Consider the following 23,523-nt stretch of genomic DNA (forward strand, 5'->3'; position numbering starts at 1 on the left):
TGCTGAAGAGATATGGGATGGCTGCGTGATCAGTATACACAACGGTTTTCGAAAGCACCAAGTACGATCTAAATTGGTCAAATGCGAAAACGACCGCCAAGAGCTCTTTTTCAGTCGTGGTATAATGCTCTTGAGCGTCGTGAAGAGTTTTGCTCGCATAATAGATCGGGTGAAAGTGCTTTTCTCTCTTTTGACCAAGAACGGCCCCTATGGCGTAATCACTCGCGTCGCACATAATCTCAAACGGCAAACTCCAGTCCGGTGCAACTAAAATAGGGGCCTCAATCAACTTTTGCTTGAGAAGGTCAAAGGCTCTCAAGCAATCATCTCCGAATATGAACGGAGCGTCTTTCTCCAACAGACGGGTCATGGGTCTGGCGATTTTTGAAAAATCTTTAATGAATCGCCGATAGAACCCGGCATGACCGAGAAAGCTCCGTATCGCTCTAACAGAGGTGGGAGGCGGAAGTCGTGAAATGATATCCACTTTGGCTGGATCGACCTCCATACCAGCATGCGAAATCTTGTGTCCTAGAACTATGCCCTCCTTCACCATGAAGTGGCATTTCTCCCAGTTCAGGACCAGATTCGTCTCCTCACACCTCTTCAACATCTTTCTCAAATTTTCCAAGCAGTGATCGAAGGAATCCCCAAATACCGAAAAATCATCCATGAAAACCTCCATGGAATCCTCGATCATGTCATGGAAAATTGCAACCATGCATCTCTGGAAGGTCGCTGGTGCATTACACAACCCAAAAGGCATCCGCCGATAGGCGAATGTGCCGAAGGGGCATGTAAAGGTAGTCTTCTCCTGATCCTCAGGAGCGATAGGAATCTGAAAGTACCCAGAGAATCCGTCAAGGAAACAGTAATACAACTTCCCCGACAGACGTTCCAACATCTGGTCGATGAATGGAAGCGGGAAGTGATCCTTGCGAATAGCATCATTGAGCTTGCGGTAGTCAATGCAAACTCGCCACCCAGTGACGGTACGGGTAGGAATTAGTTCATTCCTATCATTCGAGACTACAGTCATACCACCTTTCTTAGGTACAACCTGCACCGGACTCACCCACACAGAGTCAGAAATAGGATAAATCATGCCGGCATCCAACAATTTAATCACCTCCTTCTTCACCACGTCCTGCATATTTGGATTTAAACGCCTCTGATGCTGTGCACATGGTTTGTACTCGTCTTCCATCAGAATCTTGTGAGTACAAAAAGAAGGATTGATGCCCTTGATATCCATGATTTTCCATGCAATGGCTCTCTTATGAAGTCTCAGAACCTCGAGAAGCCGATTTTTCTCATCCTTTTCCAATGATGCCGATATTATGACCGGTAAGCGACGCTCCTCGTCCAGAAATGCGTACTCGAGATGTGGCGGGAGTTCTTTCAACTCCAAAGGCGTCGGATCTTCAACCGAAGGCTCTGCTTCCCCCTTTTTCACATGGTCAATTTCAAGAAATCTCTCCGGACTCTGGGAACCATCATCACCAATCTGATAGACTGGCTGCTCGAAATTGTGGCCCTCCTGCGTAATGCCAATCGGGTCCCCACACGACAGACGTGTGTCTGAATCAATCTCGTCAATGGTACCTTGAAAATGAGAGCACACACATGCATCGACAATGTCGACGTAATAAAGCTTGTCATCGTGACATTGCGGATGCTGCATCGATCTTTTGATATTGAATGTCACGTGCTCATCATTCACTCGGAGCGTGATTTGGCCAGCTGCCACATCAACAATCGTCCTCGCTGTATTGAGGAAAGGACGTCCAAGTATCAAAGGTACCCTTGAATCTTCATCCATGTCAAGGATAACAAAGTCCACGGGGAAAACAAATTTATCGATTTTTACAAGCATGTTTTCCACAAATCCGCGCGGATACTTTATTGAGCGATCTGCCAACCGAATGCTCATCCTAGTGGGTGACGGCTCACCCAGATCCAGTTTAGTAAAAACCTTATACGGCATAAGGTTAATACTCGCTCCCAAGTCAGCCAATGCATGGCTAACAGACATGTTTCCAATCAAACACGGGAGCGTGAAACTACCAGGATCTCCCATTTTCGTGGGCAGACGGTTTTGCAGAACGGCAGAACAAGTCTCATTCATCACCACACATGATATATCCTCGAGCTTCTGTTTATTCGAGAGGATATCCTTAAGGAATTTCGCATACTTTGGCATCTGGGCCAAGGCTTCAACAAACGGTATATTGATGTGTAGTTGCTTAAACAACTCTAGGAACTTACCGTATTATTCTTCATTCTTCTGCTTCTTCAGCCTGCCTGGATAAGGTACCGGAGGGGTGTAATCTTTGATCGGCTCCTGGACTTGTGCTGTACTTGCTGGGCGCAGCCTGGCTTGCACCTCGTCCGGTGTGTCAGTCGGGACCGCTTCAGTGATCGGTACTGAGTCCGATATGACGGGTCCGGTAGTTTTTCCACTCCTGGTCATGACAGCATTCACATCCCTGTGTCCACCCGGGTTTGGTTCTGTATTACCCGGAAGACCGCCTGGGGGTCTTTTGGACATCATCTGTGCCAGCTGACCAACCTGATTCTCGATATTCTGAATCGAGGCCTTCTGACTCCTCATTTCTCCCTCGTTAGCCAGAAAACGATCTTCGCTTTGTTGGTATCGTTTTTCAGAGCTAGAGAGAAGCTGAGCCATCATATCCTCCAGCTTGGAACTAGACTGAGGGGCCTGCTGCTGGGAGCTACTCCCAGTGCCCTGATTCTGGTACGAATATGGACGCTGCTGGTAGGGTTGGTTATACTGCTGGTACTGCTGACCCTGCCGAGGCGCTGGAGCACGCTGAGTGAACCCCAATGGGTTCTGATTTCCTGCGTTCGCTCGCCACCCAAAATTTGGGTGGTTTCTCCAACCGGGATTATAGGTGTTGCTGTACGGGTTGTTCTGCGGCCTCACTTGATTACTCACAAAATCTACCTCTTCGTGGCCCTCATATACGACTCCCTGAAAACATGCCCCAGGCTCGTGTGACACTCCGCACTGGTCACATCCCGAGCCAGCATGCGCAATCATCTGGGACTTGTCGAATCTCGATGTAAGAGCCGAGAATTGTGCAGTAATGGCCGTGTAGTCGTCTACAGCATGCACTCCTGAGCGAGATGATGATGATCGACCTCTATCTCCTTCCCGACGCGAGCTGGATTTCAACGCAGCTTTTTCTATAATATCATACGCTTCAGTCGGCGTCTTAGTTCCAAGATCGCCTCCCGCGTTCACGTCTAATCGCTCTTGCGTATTATAGCTGAGCCCCTGATAGAACGTCAAAACCAGCTGTCGCTTGGAGAAGCCATGATGTGGCACATCAATCAACAAATCTTTGAATCTCTCCCAAGCTGCATGCAACGACTCGCCCTCGTCCTGGCGAAAGGAAACAATCCGGTTCCGTAGTTTGTTCGTTTTCTCAGGTGGAAAATATTTCTGCATAAACTGCTCCGCCAACTGATTCCAGGTCCTGATGGACCCGGCAGGAAGTGACATAAGCCAAGCTCTAGCTTTGTCACGTAACGAAAACGGAAACAACCTCAACCGAATCGCATCCTCCGAAACACCTGTAATCCTAAATGTCGAACAGACAGCGAGAAAAGCAGCGATATGTCTCCCAGGATCCTCATGCTCACGTCCGTCAAACTGTACAGAATTTTGTACCATATTAATAATACTAGGTCTAATTTCAAAAGTAGGAGTATCTATAGTAGGCTAAAGGATACTCGGCTCCAGGCCTGCCCTTCCGGGCTGGTTTGTTTCATTCAGCGGTCGGTCGTCGTCCGCCATGACGACTCTCTCCTCGTCCCCTGAGCTTTCGTCTTCAGAGATAATCACCGGCTCGTCGATTGCATTTGCTATGCGTTGTGCAACGACAAGCGACCTTTCGCGCAGCCTCTTACTTCTTCTAAGATTATGCGCTGGTTCGTCAGTCGGCTCAGCAATAGCGGGCGCGGGAGTTGAGGACATCAACCTGCAAACGAAAAACTGACACAATGAATATTTTATTAATAAAATAATGCTGTTTTTTTTTTTTTTTTTTGCTGAATAAAAGCAGAATATGTATAAATATGGGCTGTAAAATTTATAAAAATCCGAAAATGGGCCGAAATTTTTATAAAAATTAAAGCAACGAAAATAATCGAATCGGCTAGTACAAAAATGATTTTTAAGAGCCGAAAACCCAACGAATAAATGAATAAATAAATCCGGATTTGAACAAATAAATGGAATAAAAATTTACAAGTGTACAAAAGAATCACGAAAATAAATTAATTGAATTAAAAGCAAGAAATATTAACAAATAAATCAACAAATAAATAATCATGAAAATATACACAAATATTAACAAGTATATACACCGATAACACAATGACTCGGGTCGTTCCTAAAACTCGCCAGTCCCCGGCAACGGCGCCAAAAACTTGGTACGTGCGTGACTACACATATTTTTACAATGAAATTACACACGAATTGGTTTTAAATTTATAAAAGTGATTGTTACTTTTACATCAAAACACACACGAAAGGGCAAGTGTACCCCGTCATATATGTAGTAAAGTATCGGTAAGAACCAAGTATCGATCCACGGAAATGGGCGGAGAAATAGTACTAGACCTTTGCCACTAAATTACCGGTAAAAACATAAATTGTCTTGGTTTAATTAAACTAAAGTAAGCATAAATAAAAACTTATAAAACATAGTAAATTATATATTAATAGCCTTGCTTAATACACAACCACAGCATGTCAACTAAGTCAGTTTTGGCACTAGAAGCATTCGGTCAATTTTCCATTTCGAGACAATTAGTATCCCTTTCGGGAATCCTAACATGACAATCATTCGGAAAGTTAAAACGATAAGCACACTTTAACCACCTAAAATTGTTCTTTAACGTGCAATTGACAAATGTCTATGAAAATCTCCTAAAAATAAGTTAGTCATCCGTTAGGAGTTTTCTAACCTCACTTAATCAAGGAAAGCAACACCGATAAACACAATGCAACCACCGAGACAAGCATAAATTAAATTAAATCACAACCGAGTTCATTTTACAAATCTTACGCATAAATTCACCAAGATAGCAATTTTGGCCGAAACTACTAACTAAGCTAACAAATCATGGCAAGAATTCGTAACAACACCATCTAACCCGTTAGAGTCCTTCCGTGAAGGCAAGCTTTCTTGATTAACAATAATTACATTTTATTAAACCACTAACCCGTTAGAGTATCATGGTGCCCACATTTTAACCAAGTTAAGCTAGTTAACAAAGTTTAAAGTTTACTAATACATGATTAAATAAGCTTCATTCTTCAACTATCTTACCTAACCAAGCACCAATCATCCAATACAATTACTTATAATCAAGAAATCAATATCAATAACAAGGTTGCAAACTAATCATCAAAGATAATCATAGAAAATACTTCAAAGTTTCATTACAAACATAGATTAACATACTAATGGTTATAATCAAGCAAGGGATTGTTGTGTTTTTGCCCAAAGGCTTACATTAATACATAATAATCAGTCTAAATGCTTGAAACATAACAAAATTATGGAAAGATTTGAGAAACCAAACCATAAACAAGCATAAGAATGAGAATCTGGATAGTAAATGAGCAAAACCGGGCAATGTGGCTTGAATCCGAGTGAAAGCAGAAGCCTTCGGAGCCTCAAAATCGCCTGCAGAGCTCCCAAAATGTCCAGAGTTACTACTAAAATGGTTCTGTTCTGTTTAAATGCTTTTTCGAAGTTGCACGGCCGTTCTCCCGATCGCACGACCGTGCACTTTAAGCATTATTGGTGGTGGGCCACCATACTGCATGACGTCACAGATCGTTGACTGGTCTTCGGCCACGCACGGGCGTTCCACAATCGGCACGGGCGTTCTTCACCGAGATCTATGTTGCACGCTTGGTTCCTTGGTCGTTCAGTTCCGAGGTCTTCCTGTGTCTTCGGATACGCACGACCGTTCCGCATGAGGCACGGTCGTTCCATATTGGGTTGGCCTGCAATGCCTTGCACGCAGAGTTGCACGGTCCATTCACTGCCGGGTCTTCTTTGTTTGTCGGATATGCACGGTCGTGCATATGACCGCATGACCGTGCAACACGCCCAGGTCAGTTTTTCCAACAGAATCTTCGCAGCGTTGTCGTTTTGTCCGGAAAGTCCTCGTTTTCGCTATCATCTTGTCTGGTATGCTGTTTTAGGCTTGTAAACAAAAATGTAGATAATTAAGTATCCGAATGACGGTTTTACGGCCGAAAACGCATAAAATAGGGGTAAAACGGGGGACTAAAATATGTGTAAATTAGCGAATATCATTAATCCTCAGGGTAGGACCGAGGGGCAGGAGCGATAGATCTATTTGGGTGTAGCGAGCCCAGTCCCGGGCCCAGCATAACGGACCTTGGGATGACTTTGTACCCGACGCATAAATCTGCTAGGTTTGAGCCTTCCTACTTGCATTTCACACATATCAATGGCCTTGCAAACCATTGATGATCTCTTTTTCCTTATTTGCTACATACCAGGATTTTTGATAAATACAAAGGTTTACTTACTCACTTACACATGAACTCGCTCAACATTATTGTTGATTTTTCAACTTACATGTATTTCAGGGAATTAAAAGATCTGGCACGGTATGGCACGTTTTCCCGCTGCACTAGTTTCCAAGATCATCCGGGGTTTAGGGAATGTGACTCTTTCCTGGACAAGTCACAATCCTTAAACTGTGTTTATGATATGTTTGAGTTTGTATTGTCGGTTGAACAAGATTATGGTTGTTAGGGTGTTTTCCGTTAAAACAATGTTATGGTATATTTGGTTTTAAAACTTAATGGATGACTCTTGCATGTTTTTAATTTATATAGCTTTGTTATGATTAAGCTATGGTATTAAGAAGTCACACCAAATTAACCACGCTTCCGCAAAGCCAGGGTGTGACACTAAAGACCTAAAACGTGTCGCCGCCATGATGGCATACCCTGGATAAATAAAAGCCAAAAATAATTTCTGGAAACAAAAGAGTAAAATGCTAAAATGGTCCCTAAGTTTAGGCCATTTATTGTCACTTCATTCAAAAAATGAAACATTTTCTATCTGGATCTTTGAGGTTTCATTTTTGTTGTCATTTTCATCCAATTGGAAAACTGTGTTAAATTTTGTGTTAACTTCTCCCATTTTTGTCGTTTTCCTCGTTTGTATGAAGGGTACAATCGTTATTTTATGCCATAATATATTTTAATTAAATGAAGAGAACGACAAAAATAAGGAGAAGTTAACAAAAAATTCTAACCCAGTTTGTTAACTAGATGAAAATGGCAACAAAAATGAAACCTTAAGAACCCAGATATAAAATGTTTCATTTTTGAACTGAAATTGCAAAAGTAGCCTAAACTCAGCGAGTATTTTTGCATTTTACTCGAAAACAAAATCAGCACTTTTAAACGAAACCTATTAATGCAATTTTCAAAGGCCTGGAATATTTAAATATCCTTGAAGGCATGAAACGATCAAGTCTTCAAGTCGGATATTATATTTTCTTTTCAGTTATTTTAGGAATAAAAAGATAAGCCGGTGGAAAGGAAGGATATGCAAGAGAAATCGGGAACTAATAACGATAGCCAAGGCAGCACACAAACAAACACATCTCTCGGAATCGCTTCGACTTCCACCAAAAGAAAGTATTGTTATTTTTTCTCTTTACACTTTTTATTTACGTTATCCTACAATATATAACCTTAGTAAGCACATTGGTTACAATGTGCATTTTAAGTGTGAGGATGAAAACACAAGGTAATAATAAAAAGTTTGAATTTTTGCGAATCCTACAAACAATCCGTTCACAAAACTCTCATGAAACCGCTTTCTTACCCCTTTTTTTCAAAATTTAAACAGCAGTAAACTTCATTTTTGTAAAAATTTATAATTTGTCTAAAAGTAACTCACATCAAACAAGTTTCAAAAGCTAAAATACGTATAAAACGTTTTTTATTTGAAAAGATAAAAATAAACTTTTAGGTATAATTAAGTAGAATAAATAAAATCTTCTTTAATGCATGTGAAAATCACACTAAACTTTCCCACTAATTTTCATGTGATGTTTAAGGATGAGTTAAAATGAGAACCATCTTAAGTTGTGAGAATCGTAAGAACTAAGTCATCTAAAAGATTTTTCTGAAAAACTTTTTTTCTCAAAAGTCATAAAAAATCACTTGTTTCAACAAAAAAATAAAAAAATGCCGCATACCCATGAGACGTAAAAAAACTATTTTTATCTTCGTACAAAATTTACACCAGCGCGTACAAAAAAACTTGTATCAGTCAAAACTACCGACTCGACAATTTTTTTTACTTTTTTTACAGATGTGTTTATAATATTTTCATCTACGTTTGTGCAAAAATAATTTCGCCCAACTCGCACGGGAAGAAAAAGTTCTCACGGTTCTCACAACTCGTAGTGGTTCTCATTTGAACCGAGCCCTATATATTTATAGGGGGAGATAGAAAGAAAACTCACTTGAGTTAAGAAAACTTTAAGTAACAATTTTTTTTCTAAAGAAATTTGGGAATGTAAGTTGTATGTTATCGAACGTTTCGTAACAAAAAAAACCAAACACAACAAAACAAAAAGCGCCGAGTGGATTTTTTTATAAAAAATTTTAAAATTCAATTTTTTAGCATATATAACACTGAATTTTAAAAAACCCCACCACGGTTTTTTTTTTTTTTTTACAAAACGTTCGATAACATGTAACTTACATTCCCTAATTTTTTGGAAAAAAATAAAATTGTTACCTAAGGTTTTCTTGGGTTTTCTTAACTCAAGTGAATTTTCTCTTTATAATTCCCCTATATATATATATATATATATATATATCTATATATATATATATATATATATATATATATATATATATATATATATATATATATATATATATATATATATATATAGGGAGGGGCTCTTGCGAGAACCACCCTTATTGTGAGAACCTTGAGAACCAATATGAACACAACCTAAAATAGCTAAAAAAACCTAACCCCCACCCCCCCCCTCCCCAAAAAACCTAACCCCCCCCCCCCCAAAAAAAAAAAAAAAAAAAAAAACCTAACCCCCCCCCCCCAAAAGCTAAATGCTAAAAACTAAAACCCCCAAACCCCCCCCCCAAAAAAAAAAAACCTAAACCCCCCTCCCCCACCCCCCAAAAACCTAAACCCCCCCCCCCTCCCCCCTAAGCTAAAATGCTAAAAACTAAACCCTCAAAAAACCTAAAAAAAATCAAAAAAAAATCTAAAAAATTTTTTTTTTAATATTTTTTATGCTCAAATCGCTACTTTTAGTGGTTAAAATTTTTTTTTTTAAATAATAAAAAAACAATATTTTTTTGGCTTCGAAAAGTAGCGATTTTTATATAAAAAATATTAAAAAAAATTGTGTGATTTTTAGCTATTTTTAGGCATTTTGGGTGTGTTCACATTTGTTCTCGCAGTTCTCACAATAAGAGGTGGTTCTCGCATGATTTTCTCTCTCTCTCTCTCTCTCTCTATATATATATATATATATATATATATATATAGGATTAGGTTCAAACGTGAACAAATTTCCAAGAGTGAACCGCGTGAACTGATCTGAACCATTGATTTCATATACATTTAACAAGGGTAAGATTGTAACTTTATATAAATATTGAATTTAAATTATTGTCTTATTAATTTCAAAATCGTAACATATTTAAATCATCATCATTGTTTTTGGTCATAGTAGCAAGATTCGAATTATAATTTTAGTCTTTTTTTTGTTGAACTAGAGTTTTCAGTCATCTTTTTTATTGTGTATAACTCTTAGCTCCGTAGTACACACGTGTACTGTTGTGTTCTACACATTCCAACACGATAGTACACATGTGTATAATACATGGTATAGTACACATGTGACCCGCAACATTGTTGTCTTAGCTCCGTAGTACACATGTGTACTGCTGTGTTCTACTGTTCTATACATTCCAACACGATAGTACACATGTGTATAATACATGGTATATTTACGGGATTTACTCTCTTATTATTGGAAATAATTTTCTTTCCTAGTTTTAAATAAGCAAAATAATATAATTACACTTCTACCCTTTTAATTTTAATAAAACAATAAAATCTAACCTATTAATTACAATCATGCCACCCCTTTAAATAATCAAGATCATATTAATCAGCGATCAAGATTTGTTCACGTAGTTCACTCTTGGGAGGTTGTTCACGCTGGAACCTTATATATATATATATATATATATATATATATATATATATATATATATATATATATATATATATATATATATATATATATATATATATATATATATATATATATATATATATATATATATATATATATATATAGGGTAGGGATCCTAAGAGAAGTCCACCATATTTGAGAAACTTGAGAAGCATTCTGGACCACACATTTTCCTAAGCTTTTCGTAATATACACATATGTATAGTTTAAAATCAACTATATACATATATGTATATTGTCAAATCTTGAATTATACACATGTGTATATAGTCAATTTTAAATTATACATATGTGTATATTACGAAAAGCTTAAAGAAAATGTGTGGTCCAGAATAGGGATGGGATTGGTACAGTACCCGTACCTATACCCGTACCAGTACCGAAAATACCGGTACCGAATTTGAACAAAACTAGGTACCAAATACCATACCAAATATATAGGTACGGTACGGGTACGAGTACGGGTACTGGTACGGGTATTTTCGGTACAGTACCCGCTTGGTACCATTTTGTTTTTATTTACTTTTTGAGCACTTGTATGAGTACTAAATAGGTAAAATTGACATGAATACCATTATAGTAAGAGTACCAAATAGGTAAAATTGGTACGAGTACCAATACGATACGGGTACCATATAGGTAAAATCAATACGAGTACACTATAAATACCATAATATGAAATAAAACATAATACAAAAAACTTTTAAAGGTATACATAGAATTCGGTACTAGTACCCGTTTTTACCCGTACCCGTACCAATACCGAAAGTACCGAATACCAAAATCAATAAAACTGGGTACCGATACATGTACCAAATACCTAAGATCGGTACGGGTACAGGTACGGGTACGGGTACGGTACGGGTACGAGTACGGGTATTTGGGAAAAAAAGCCCATCCCTAGTCCAGAATGCTTCTCAAGTTTCTCAATTAGCCTAGTGCTTCTCACACGATCCTAACCCTATATATATATATATATATATATATATAGGATAATGTTACACAAGAAACCCTTTATTTTTAGAAAACTTTGAAAACTCATTGCATGGTCCATATTACGCCACGTGTCAGCCATTAACATACTCCTACTTTTTCTTTAAGGGTATATGTGTAATTTTGCATATATTCCCAAAGATATTTTCCTCCATTTGTCCTGTCATGTCCCATCATGTTTTCAACCCATCATATACCTTTACTTTTTACATTTAAATAAAGATTTTATTTTTCATAAAGTCATTCTTCTTCATTGAGATCTAGTTCCACCATTGTTGAACCATGGAGCATCCTCCAACATCTGATCTGAAATAACATTAGTGAGATTGAGATTGAGATTGAAGATGAAGGAAATGTTCCAGGTTTGTACAAGCATGTGTTCTTTTTGTACCAGAAAGAGTCTTGTTGTGTTGTTTCTCTTCGTTTTGTACAAGCATGGAGATACATTTAGAGTCAGTAATGGTCATGTAGGCGATTTATTAAAGTGATTCAAGTAAATGTTCCAGATTGTATCACCAGATAAATGTTCTAGATTGTATGATTAATGGATTCTTTCAACGAAGTAATGTTCCAGAGGTTGCTTTATTAATGTTCATGAAGTATCTTCGACCCAGATTTTGTCATGATATTGTGCGCGTTTATGTCTTTCTCTTCACTTTGTCGCTAGTTCATGTTGTTTTCGATGTAGTTCAGCGATACACATGTTGCTTCCCTAAACGTCGGGTATTCTAAAATGCCTCGTCATGGTTCTGGATTTAATCAACTGCCCTTTGATTCTTCTGGGTTTAGGGAAATTCCTGATGGTTGTCTTTTTGTCTTTTTTCTATTTTCTTTTTAAAGCTTGTACCAAAATACATGTTACACTTTATACTGCTAGACATAGCAATTCCGAAAAAAATATTTCCACTTATCATGTGTCCTAACACATGATCGGTTTTTTTTTTTTTTTTTGAAGTCTAATCATTGGCACATCGTTTTTTAGAAACCAACTAGTTGTACACCCTCTACGTTTTAAACGATACCATCCTCTACGTTTAGAAACCCTCTACGTTTTAAACGATACCATCGTTTTTTAGAAACCAACAAATTACGGGAGTAACATGCATGTGATTAAATGTGACATGTTAGTACATATACAGCCTAACACATGTTGTACACCCTCTACGTTTTAAACGATACCATCCACTTGATATAAAAGTGCACAACTTGATGGTTTCAATTTATTTATTCCCAATATGGTTCGCAATATTTGACACTTGCTGACATGTTAAGAAACGTTATATATCATATGTTCCGGATGTTAACGACAACAAATGTGAAAACAAACGCTGACATAAACGTAACACATGTTAATGAAAACAAATGTGACTGACCTTACATGTACACTAACACATGTTAGTATCTGACCAAGGGCAGTCATTTTTCGGTCTTAGAGAAACAAACCTGATATTTTTGGATTCAACAACACACTTGTAAAACATGTAACAAAAAACAAGTGATTAGGAAACCCCAACAATAATAACGAATCCAAAAAACCGTTTAAGAATTATACACACCCGTTTACAACATAGTGTCACCATCGAATTATACACACAAGGGTTTTAAAAATTTATTCCCAACCTACCTATAAATGTGTTACCATGCGTGATCCGCTAATCATAATGCACGTTTACATGCCATCATCTTGCTGGATGCACAAGTTAACACACGTTATATTTCGTGTTATAGTCTGAACATCTGGCTATGAATGTGTTAATATTTATGAGTTAACGACTTAACGGTTATCTTATCTTTTTGTTTATTAGGACGGTGATGGATTCAAGGGAAATAAGATCCAATTGCCGAGACCGTTGGTTTTAACACATGTTATATATTCCAAAATCTGCACAACAAATGACCCGTTTCATATTATGTTAAGGTCCTAAAGTTAAAGTTATACAAAGATTATAACAGAGTCTTAACACATGTTATATATTCCAAAATCTGTATATTCCAAAAATTACTGGTACATGTGATACCATAAATGGCTCGTTTAATATTACACGTTACATACTAACTTGTACATGTAATACTTGTACAAGTATTACGCTCGGTATCCACATTATCAGATATTTTAAACATCAATAAAAATAAAATAGTTATTACTTGTTTTTTTAATTAACAAGGATAACACACGTTATATATTATTCTATCAGGGGCTTAACACATGTTATATATGAACACATGTCTGGTTACATCATGCTGTTCTGTTACAGCATGAACGAAAACTTGTTACAGCATGAAAACTTCTTTATGGATCTGTTACAGCATGAACCACTAACACATGTTATAAACGAATGAAAACTTCTTTCCCAAAAGATTTGACTTGTTCAATATCCCCGCATCCATCCAGCTTGTCAATTGAATATCTTTATGGATATGTTTCTGTAAATCAACACACGTTATATATTATTCTAACAGGTGCTTAACACATGTTATGGGTCTGTTTCTGTAAATCAAACAACCCAACAAAAAAAATACTTACTGTTCAGATCAAAAGGCTAAACCTGCAACCAAACCAACAAAAAAAAAAAACAATTATTGTTAAGATCAAAATCCCCAAACAAGCAACCAAACCAACAAAAAATCCCGTTCAAAATCTCATCCTAAAGTTTTCGATTTATTTAAAATACATGAACATTAACCATTACTAGATCTTGATTGAAGACAAAGGAGAGGAGAGAGAGAGAGAACATTAACCATTACTAGATCTTGACTCCGACGACGTTTCGAACTCCGGCGTCACCAACCACCAAAAAAACTCGTTCAAAAAAAATCATATTAATAATCATTTCAACAAAAAATCAAGTGTGAAATGATATTTCAAGAACACTTACCGGATCTGTAACCGTCCGATGAACACGAAGAAGATCTTCAAACCTTCTTCTCACACACACACTCGTGCGTGTGTCATCGTTCTCTCTCTGAAACAACATACTTCAAACTTCTTCTCTCTCACACACTTGTATGTGTGTTCTTGGTGTTATAGATGAACATGATGAAGATTGTTGTTTCTCTCTCTAAAACAAAAAATTCATCTCTCTAAAAACCTTCATCCTGCCGTCGTTCTCTCTCTAAAACAACAATCTTCAAACATTTTTTCTTTCATACGATTTAGATCTGAACTTGAAGATAGAAACTTGTGTTTGGTGTTCATCATGTTCTTGATTGAAGAGAGAGGAGAGAGGTGAGAGGAGAGAGAGATAACATGTGTGTAAGAGAAATAAAGTTGATGTGTGTAAGAGAAAATTCAGAATTTTGAATGCCTTAAATGCCCTTTCTCCTTTACTAATATGTATTATAAGATTTCTTTTAAATATAATTCTTACCAAAATTATGAGAGCCTTTGATCAAGTTAGATGAAAGGTAATCAATGGTTCACAATGGGTTTCCATAGTTTTCTAAAAAAGATAGGGTTTCTTATATAACCAAGCCCTATATTATATATATATATATATATATATATATATATAGGGCAAGGATAAATTGAAAACCCAGTTGAGTTGACTAAACCCTGAAAACCGATTAATGGCCATTGATTAACCTTCATGGATGGCTGAGATTTAATCTTCTCATTGTTGGATTTTGAATGCCTTTTGTACATTTTTTTAATATATTGATGGTACTTGAAGGGAAATATGGGAAAGCCGAAAGTGATATAATCTCTTATAACAAAATAAAGACTGCATGGTGTAAGAAGTTTACATCAAACTTACATCAACTACATCATTACCCCCCTAATCTACAAAACCTATCTCAGTCTACAAAAAATTCAAAATACCCAAAACTCACCGGAGACTCACAACCCTCAAATTCTTCAAAAATTCCTAAAACTCTCTCTCTCTTGTAGTCTTCAACAAACCTCTGAAATTAACCCCAAAATCACCTGAGATTCACGCTCTGTCATTCATCTTCATCACTGAGTCTCTTGAATCTTCATCAATCGACGAAGATTTCCGACAATCACCGAAGAAAAGAACGTTCGCCGGAAAAATTAGGGTTCCGGTACGTCGTTTCAGGTTTTTACTTACTCTTTGATTATGTAAGTGTCAAATAGATTCACAATTTGCCATGGTTTTTTTAGTCTTGTGCGTCATAACAATGAAGGATGTTAAAAAGAATGGACTTTATGGGGATTATGTTCTGCAAATAACATTTGGGTTTTCTTAAAAAGACATGGTTCTTCCCAAAAAAATTTCTTCCATTTGCATAGCCTGGTGCCGACTAAGCTGGTTTGTTTTGGGGGGGGGGAGGGGTAAAAATGAAGGTTTTTTTTTATATATTTTGTAAGCCTTTGTTTATGTAGAATCCGGACTTTTATATATACAGGTTTGGGTGTGTTTCATAGATTTGTTGTTTCTGGTTTTTTTTTAAAGGCTTATGATTTGTTGTTAATGTTGTTTCTTTAATTTTTTATAAGGGTTAGAGTTTGTGTGTGGTTCTAAAAGAATTGACTTTTGGGGGTTTATGTTTGAAAGTATTGAACATCACAATTTTTTTGTAGTATATGTTTCTTGCTTCTATTTGATTGAGAAAATAAATTACACTAATAATCTGTAATTAGAAAAAACGGCTATTCGCGGTTTATCAATACATAATCAGAAATCATAAGTAAAAAAAATCAAGAATTCTGAGGATAATAAAAATAAAGGGCATAAATATTGTCCGAATAATGGTCGTCTGATGTGTAAACTGATGCTTTGTTGGCATACGTGACATTTTGCTCTGATGTGTAAACTGATGCTTTGTTGGCATACGTGACATTTTGCAGTCATCCGCATTTACGACTAAAAATCCAAGGAAAAATGAGCCCAGGTGTTTAAAATTACAAAACCTTTCATAATTTATGCTTACGCATTCAATTGGAAATTAGTTTATTAATGTTGTTTACAATTAACAAACTGCAGCTAAAAAGACTCGCCGTACGCCGGTTGTCGATAAGCAAGCGCATCAGGATAAGAAGTTGCAAAAAAGAAAGCTAATAAGTACGTACAAGCATTTTTTTCCACTAGTCTTACATTTATGTTTTGGAAAAAAATAATAAAACAAACTTGTTGTCTCAGTTACAACAGACAGTGACTTGGACACACCCGGGAAAAACATGGATAATATACAAAAAGGTATGTTTTTTCTTACGTATAAAAGTTTCTTTGTTACATTTTTTTAAAATCTAATATTTATGTACTTGCACATTGAAAAAAACGTTCTGAGTTGCAACGATTCGAGTGGGCACACGCGGAAAAAACATGGAGAATATACAAAAACTATTTTAGATGTGATCTTAATGTTTGAGACCTTCTGAAGCAATCTGACAAAATAAAAAAAAGTACATATGAAAATCTTTGAAACAAAAATATAGTTTTAAAGTGTCAAAGAGCAGTTTTCAAAGTGCTCGGTTACTTCATACATCTGGTTTTCTGTTAATGACAGGGGTGACATTAGGGCTTTTTCGGGATGAACAGATGATCAATTTGGGGTGGGGGGGTGGGGGGGTGGTTTGTGGGTTAATTTTGATTGAGAAAAAAAAATTATAGTGTGTACTTGTTCATTCTAAGGAAACAAAACTCTGCTTGCTATAAACTGATCTGGGCCATAGTGATCTACTGTTGATTGGAGTCCTATATTTGTTATCTACTGGTGATATGTGGTCCATATATTGACTGCCTCTTTATCTCATACTTTTGCAGGATCCGTTGTAACAGCTAAGAATAGCAAAAAAAATCCGACAAAAAAATGACCACAGGTGCTTATAAATTAGATAAACTATGATCAATTATGCTTACAGATTAAAAACCATTTTGTATTTATTGATGTTGACTACAAATAAAAAATGCAGCTAAAAAGGTTCGTGATACCCCGGTGGTTGAGAAGCGCAAAAACAGGCAACAAATATGTACGTAACTACTTTTAATTCATTACATGTTTGTTTGTCATGTTATGTCTAATTTCCATAAGCTTTCTAAAAAACAGTGACACCGGATACTAATACATGCGGACCAGCAATGCGGACAAGGGGGGCTAGAAAAGGTTTAAAATTACTCTTTTTTTTTAATAAATATTCTGGTAAAGGTTGTTACTAGTTCGTGATCTATATAAAACTTGTACAAAATGTAGTTAAGGATGCACATTGTGAGGAGAAGGTACGCAGGAGAAAGCTAATAAGTACGTAAAAAAGCATTTTTTTTCTTTCGATTGTCTAATAGTAATGCTTTATATAAATAATAAAACAAATATGGTGCCACAGTTTTACCAGATAGTGACTTGGACACTCCGATGGAAAACATTGAGAAAAGAAATAAAGGTACATTTTTTAATGTATGGAAGCTTTGGTTACATTCTTCTTGAATCTAATATTTATGTGTACATGACTTTGTAAAACATTTGTAAGGCGAGGGCGATCAGGACGGGCCGGCAACAGGTACAAGAGGAGGTACAAAACTGTGCTAGACATGATCTTTGAGAGTCTAAATAAAATGAATATATGTTTCAATACTTGGCTTAGGTACTTTAATGCTAATTATTTACAAAAAAATGTATATTTACAGCTCAGCGATGGCGTGAAGATAGCAAACCAAAGAAAAATGTCAAAAGGAAACTAATAAGTACGTAAACACACCCCACTACTACTTTCCTTCTTTATGAAATATGTAAATCTTAACCAAAAGTTGTTATCTTAGTTTCAGCAGATGGTGACTCACAGATGACTGCAGATACAGCTCTACCAAAACAGGATGCAATTGCTGTTAAAAAAACAAAAAAAGTAAAACATGATCGGGTGGAAACCCGAAGTGGCAAACACGCAAAAACGACGCATAAGTGGCCTAAATTAAAAACACGTTCGTCACCTATGCAGTTGTTCAAATGCATCAAGTCTCTAACGAGGAACCAACAAGAAGACGTTAATAGGATGGGTTTTGGAAAAATGTTGTCATTCAACATCAGTGGGATACCTCTAAAAATTGCCCACTATGTTGTGGACCACTTTAACCCAGAAGAAATGGCTATTGAATTGCCATGTGGGTCAATACATGTTGATGTTCAGTCTGTCCATGACCTTCTAGGGATTCCTAAGAAGGGCATAGACATGCAAAATGTACGAACATATTCAAAGCTTGATGTTGCTGTTGAAGCATGGAGAAAACGATATCGTAAACGATTTATGGCACCAACGAACCTGGCACGATCTATACTCACAAGTGATGAAGCCAACAGTTTTCATTTCCGACTAGACTTCCTGATGTTATTCTTAACCGTCATGGTTGAGTGTAACAAAAATGGGCGAATGAAAGAGTGGATTTTGAAAACTTTTACAGGAGACACGGATTTTAGTAAAATCAATTGGTGTGCCTATCTGATCCAACAAATCAAATCATGTAAAGATGGCTGGAAGAGTTCTGATCCTGAATCTCCATTTTCTGGACCACTCACACTTTTGGCTGTAAGTGGCCTGTTTAACAAAACTTACTAACAATATAGGCATACAACATTTGTTTTGTTATCTTACCGCTTGTTTTTTTTTTTTCGCCGTTACACAGTTGCTATATGTCGACAGAGTTAAATGCACAGGATTTCCAGTTGACCGGACAATATACCCAATCGTATTCTGGAGCAAATACGAACTGAAAAAAAGAGAACGGTTTGAGATAAAAAGAGGTGGCTTTGGTGGAGAGGATTTGCATGAAGTTGGTGTGGTTAGACGGGATCCAAGAAAAACAGAGTTACATGCTAATGATGAAGTTGTGAGTGTAAGATTAATAATTACAACCAATTACAAAATAATTATGTTCTTTCGAAAATTGGTTAAAAATGTATTTTATAACTTTGTTTGTAGAATGAGATTGCATTGATAGAAAAACATTTGGACGTGATGGAGGCGAAAAGAGTTACGGTGCAAAAAAAATTGGAAGTAGTGTTCAATGCTCATCCAGACAACGAGCAAGTTAAAAAATTGATACAACGATTTGAGAAAATTGTACACTCAAAAAAAACAAGGGGATGGCTGTGGCCTGATTCCCCAAGGGAAAAAATTGTTGGGGTGCTCATGTCTCTTAACAAGACAGTCCAAAACCCAGATAATGATTACACGGAAGGTACAACAGGAAAACGGATATGTATCACTTCATTGAATATGTACTCAGTTTTTTCTACAAGCTGTTACTAATTTGAATATTTTTTTTTAAATGCAGACCCTGAAGATGATGTGCCAAACGCGGCTGCAGTGGCAAAGATCAATGGTATGACCTTTTTTACAAAAAATATTTATCTTTTTTTATTTTGCAAATAATCGTTTACACGAAAAAAGTATTCATATGTATTTGTAGCTCAAAAAAAATAGAGTTCGAGATAACTTTTTTGGTAAGACTTACTGGAAGAAGAATATACTTATCGTAATTCGTTCAGATTCGTTGAGCCATAAAAGTGCTTTTTACGTTCTTCGTACAATCAATTTACTCCTACACGTTAAAAATTTATTTGAAATATGGATTAACAAGCTCCATTTTGATTACATTTTCCCGAAAAAAATAACAGTGCCATTAGAAATGCCTATGTATAGTAGTTCAAAAACTTAGGGTACATTTAATGTATCGTGGTCATGTACTGACTCTTTAAACCCATTCATTTCTAACACAAAAATAATGAGAATTGACATATTCGAATAAACCGAATCATGTGGATGTGCGAAATAAAAAACGCAGTGCAGCGAGTGATGATTTACTGAAAAAAGGTAAGGTGCAAAAAAAAGTATAATACACGCACGTGTGATAATAAACTGATACAATTTTTTTTAAACATATATAGCATCTGGCAATGATCGGGGGAATGGCAATGGTAAGCGAATGAAGAATGATGTGTCGGCAAAAGGTAACTTTAGTGATGACAATCCTAACAAAAACGTCTTGTGTGATAATAAACTGATACTATTTTTTTAAACGTATATAGCATCTGGCAATGATCGGGGGGATGGCGATGGTAAGCGAATGAAGAATGATATGTCGGCAAAAGGTAACTTTAGTGATGACAATCCTAACAAAAACGTCTTGTGTGATAATAAACTGATACTATTTTTTTTAAACGTATATAGCATCTGGCAATAATCGGGGGGATGGCGATGGTAAGCGAATGAAGAATGGTGTGTCGGCAAAAGGTAACTTTATTGATGACAATCCTAACAAAAACGTCTTGGGTGATAATAAACTGATACTATTTTTTTTAAACGTATATAGCATCTGGCAATGATCAGGGGAATGGCGATGGTAAGCAAATGAAGAATGATGTGTCGGCAAAAGGTAACTTTAGTGATGACAATCCTAACAAAAACGTTATGTGAGGAAAAGCTAACTTTAATTTCTTTATTTGAAATAGAAACTCCACTTTAATTTCCTACACGACAACATACACGTGCAGTAATTGTAGATGGAAAAATAAAAAAAAATTAATGACATCAATGTTACATTTCTCTACAGATGAAAAAATGTAAAATGTTTAACTAACTATAAGTAGTAAACCACCAAATGTATGTCCTAAAATTGCAAACTAAGCGTAACATGTGTGTATGTGGCCACATTAAAATAAATAGATCGGGGTAGGGCTGACAAAACACCAGAGATGATAGATGGAGAAAGGTGCGGAGAAAGGTGTGGAGACATAGGCAACAAAGAAAATGAGGCAAAAGATCAAGAGACGATAACTACAACAAGTAAGTTTTACATCTTACATATAACCCGTCACAAGTGTAGAAAAGTCAATAAAACCAAATCACACACAAAACAAACTAACACGTATGTGTCTGTGTACATGTGAATGAATATAAAAAGACAAGAACAACGAAACACAAAACATGCAAGGATTGTTTGATGCGCCTACCTTTCACCTGCTCACACAAGACACCGAATTAGGTGACTCATAATTCCCCAAAAAAAATGAACATGTGTTATTTCTGTACACAACGGATAACCCGACTTATCAATACGAAAAAAAAATTGCAGGTGATGATGTCGATGATACGCATGACAAAAATCAAGAAGGTGAGTTCTACATGTTTTTTTTACTTCTTTCGAAGATTATAATAAACTTGGCATTTTTTTATTAAAAACTAACAAACAATAACTAAAATTGAGCAGGGAAGGGAACGGCTGAAAAGGATATCACACGTAATGCTTGGATAAAGGAACTCGAATCAAGACGAAGAAAACCAGTTGGTAGGTTCGCCCGCTCACGTGATGACCATGAAGACGAAATGGGAATAGACATTACAACGGAAGAACAGCGTATTTGGGATTTTCTATTCGATGTGAAGTACTCAATGTAAGCTTCAGTTTAAAAATATTAAAAATATTACTTGTTACATTATGTAAAACTTTGGTCCTCTGATAGATTATGGAATGTTTTTGCTCCAAATAGTATGTTTTTTTTTTAAATAGTCTATTATGTTTTAAATGTATAACTGCATATGATTTTTCGCAAAACAGGACATGTGGAATGGTCATCTCCTTGTCTAGCGGGGTAACAAAAAAATTTGGTCAATCTGCTGGGTAAGTTCACCTATAAAAGATATACATAAAACATAATAGGCCTAGTTTCTTGATATCCAGAATCTAATCTACATATCTAACATTGTCTTGCGCAGAGATGTTATCTTCGAGAGTATATACGGCTTAGAACTCACAAAAACGCTGATGCGCACTTTGAGGGAGGAAGTGAAGGTCTGCTCTGATGTAGTTGATGCTTGGGTAGATGTGATGAATTATGAAGAACTTGACAGAACCGACGGCTGCCCAACGCGGGTTTATTTTAACACAACTGTGATAGTAAGTATTCATACTATATTACTTGATCTTTGACTGTGATTTTGGATTTATTAAGTCTTTGGGAACGTTGTAAGTATGTCTATCTAAATGCATCTTTTGAATTATGGTGATTCGCGGCTTGCACCACCTTATTGACACAACTTATTTTGGAAAAAAAACAGGACAGCTGGCTTTTGACGGATTCTACTTGTGATGATGATGAACGTATGCAAACGTTCGGCGAAAGGATGGTCGTAGGCGGCGCATATGATTTCATTGGGATCAAAATGGGTTTCTTTCCAATCCTCGAGAATGATGAAAATTACATGCTTGTTTTCGATCTGGAAAACGGTGAAATAACCGTCATAGACCACAAGCCTGATCGCACACCCTTAGCTGGCATTAGGGATCATCAAGACTACTACAAAAAAGATACACCATACAAAGTGGTTAGTCATTTTCTTTTCCCATAAAAACATTAGGATGAAAAACAAGAACTCATACAAAAACTGATTAGTTTATCGTTTTTTTTTTTACAGAAGCATATGCTGGACAATTATTTGGAGCATTGCAAACATCCGTTAAAGGATAAAATTGCACCAGCCAAGATTAAAAGGTGTGATATCCATTGGGCGACAAGTGCACATCCAATGGATAGTGCAGTATTCCTTATGCACCACATGCAGAATTTTAACGGCGTTGGTAAACACTTTGAATGTGGTTTTAGTAGCAACTGGAAGCAAAAGCAAAAACAGATTCTTACCCTCCGAAAAAAATTCGCTACACGCATACTACTCTGTGGTGTCAATGTGGTGAAGGGAAAGGTTCGTGATGCTGCATTATCAGTGTAAGTTGCTGCTCCGTATGGTAATGTTATGTTTTTTTGTGGATGGGACTATGGTGTACAACTTAAACAATTTAAACTCGTACTTTGTCAGTTGCCTATATGTATCTAACTATTAATGTCTGTCGTTGATCCGGACATCTTAAACATTTTGGTGAAGCATAAGTAAACTACTGGAAAGTTTGACAAGCGACCATAACTATCAATATGTGTGTTCTTTGCTATAATAATTAGCGTTAGTCAAGCGGCCATAACTATCATTACAGAATTGCTTTGTTACAAAAAAATACCTTTCTTTGTACAAACAAACAGTACCAAAAAAAAATGTAACAATATATATTAAATTGAGGGGCGAGTTACCTGCTATGCAAAACCTAACTACTCATTATAATATATTTTCATAAATGCCAGCTTTGAATTGTCAAATCTGCAAAAAAAAAGTACACGCATGTACCCCAAACCATATCCAAGAAATATTTATAATAATATATATAAAGTAGTTGTTATGGGGAATCTAAG

General features: G+C 36.5%; 1 protein-coding gene and 3 long non-coding RNA genes across 4 annotated transcripts; 3 read left to right on the top strand and 1 right to left on the bottom strand.

Moving 5' to 3' along the window:
* Positions 1–13,510: 13,510 nt before the first annotated feature.
* LOC110928297 lies at positions 13,511–14,206 on the bottom strand. Its single transcript, XR_002586274.1, has 3 exons — positions 14,074–14,206; positions 13,859–13,880; positions 13,511–13,758 (listed from the first exon to the last, which is right to left on the bottom strand). It is a non-coding gene; the product is annotated as an uncharacterized LOC110928297 (long non-coding RNA).
* A 3,131-nt stretch (positions 14,207–17,337) lies between these two features.
* On the top strand, positions 17,338–17,660 carry LOC118490240. Its single transcript, XR_004888786.1, has 3 exons — positions 17,338–17,400; positions 17,488–17,535; positions 17,618–17,660. It is a non-coding gene; the product is annotated as an uncharacterized LOC118490240 (long non-coding RNA).
* A 2,362-nt stretch (positions 17,661–20,022) lies between these two features.
* On the top strand, positions 20,023–21,007 carry LOC118490241. Its single transcript, XR_004888787.1, has 4 exons — positions 20,023–20,098; positions 20,173–20,235; positions 20,598–20,660; positions 20,951–21,007. It is a non-coding gene; the product is annotated as an uncharacterized LOC118490241 (long non-coding RNA).
* Positions 21,008–21,015: 8 nt separating this feature from the next.
* On the top strand, positions 21,016–23,197 carry LOC110928298. Its single transcript, XM_035988253.1, has 8 exons — positions 21,016–21,070; positions 21,189–21,269; positions 21,360–21,398; positions 21,495–21,678; positions 21,843–21,905; positions 22,001–22,181; positions 22,343–22,609; positions 22,700–23,197. Exons 2-8 carry the CDS (start codon positions 21,212–21,214, stop codon positions 23,009–23,011), a joined length of 1,104 nt encoding a protein of 367 aa, XP_035844146.1. The 5' UTR covers positions 21,016–21,070; positions 21,189–21,211; the 3' UTR covers positions 23,012–23,197.
* Positions 23,198–23,523: the final 326 nt, after the last annotated feature.

This window comes from Helianthus annuus, chromosome 3 (genome assembly GCF_002127325.2).
Source record: "Helianthus annuus cultivar XRQ/B chromosome 3, HanXRQr2.0-SUNRISE, whole genome shotgun sequence".
Lineage (NCBI taxonomy): Eukaryota > Viridiplantae > Streptophyta > Magnoliopsida > Asterales > Asteraceae > Helianthus > Helianthus annuus.